We start from the raw sequence: 257 nt of genomic DNA, 5'->3' as shown, positions 1-257 counted from the left end.
CCCCGCCCCTCTGCTCGCCGCTCCTCCCGCCGGTACCGTGCGGTTCCAGGGTGGCGGCTCTGCCGGGCGGTGCTGGACCCGGCTCGTCGGCGGCGCCGCGCCAGGCCCCGGACCCGGACCCGCCCTGCCTTGCCCCTGCCCCGCTGGCGGGCAGCTGTGCCGGGACATGGACTCCGACTCCTGCGCCTCCCCTTTCGCCCCCGAGGTGAGCCGGGCCCCCGCTCTCCGCGCTGCCCCGCCCCGCCGGGCCAGGGCCG

At 80.9% G+C, this 257-nt stretch overlaps 1 protein-coding gene across 1 annotated transcript in view; it reads left to right on the top strand.

The window, feature by feature from the left end:
• The first annotated feature begins 96 nt into the window (after positions 1 to 96).
• Positions 97 to 257, top strand: part of PHF13 (PHD finger protein 13) — an 8,721-nt gene continuing 8,560 nt past the window's right edge. The window contains exon 1 of the mRNA XM_019511591.1: positions 97 to 205. Coding sequence (XP_019367136.1) covers positions 167 to 205 — 39 coding nt within the window. The 5' untranslated portion in view covers positions 97 to 166. The remainder of the gene's footprint in view (positions 206 to 257) is intronic.

The sequence above is a fragment of the Gavialis gangeticus genome, unplaced genomic scaffold, assembly GCF_001723915.1.
Source record: "Gavialis gangeticus isolate Ggan-Ray unplaced genomic scaffold, GavGan_comp1, whole genome shotgun sequence".
In the NCBI taxonomy this organism is placed as follows: Eukaryota; Metazoa; Chordata; order Crocodylia; family Gavialidae; genus Gavialis; species Gavialis gangeticus.
This window is presented reverse-complemented; position numbering and strand designations above follow the sequence as displayed.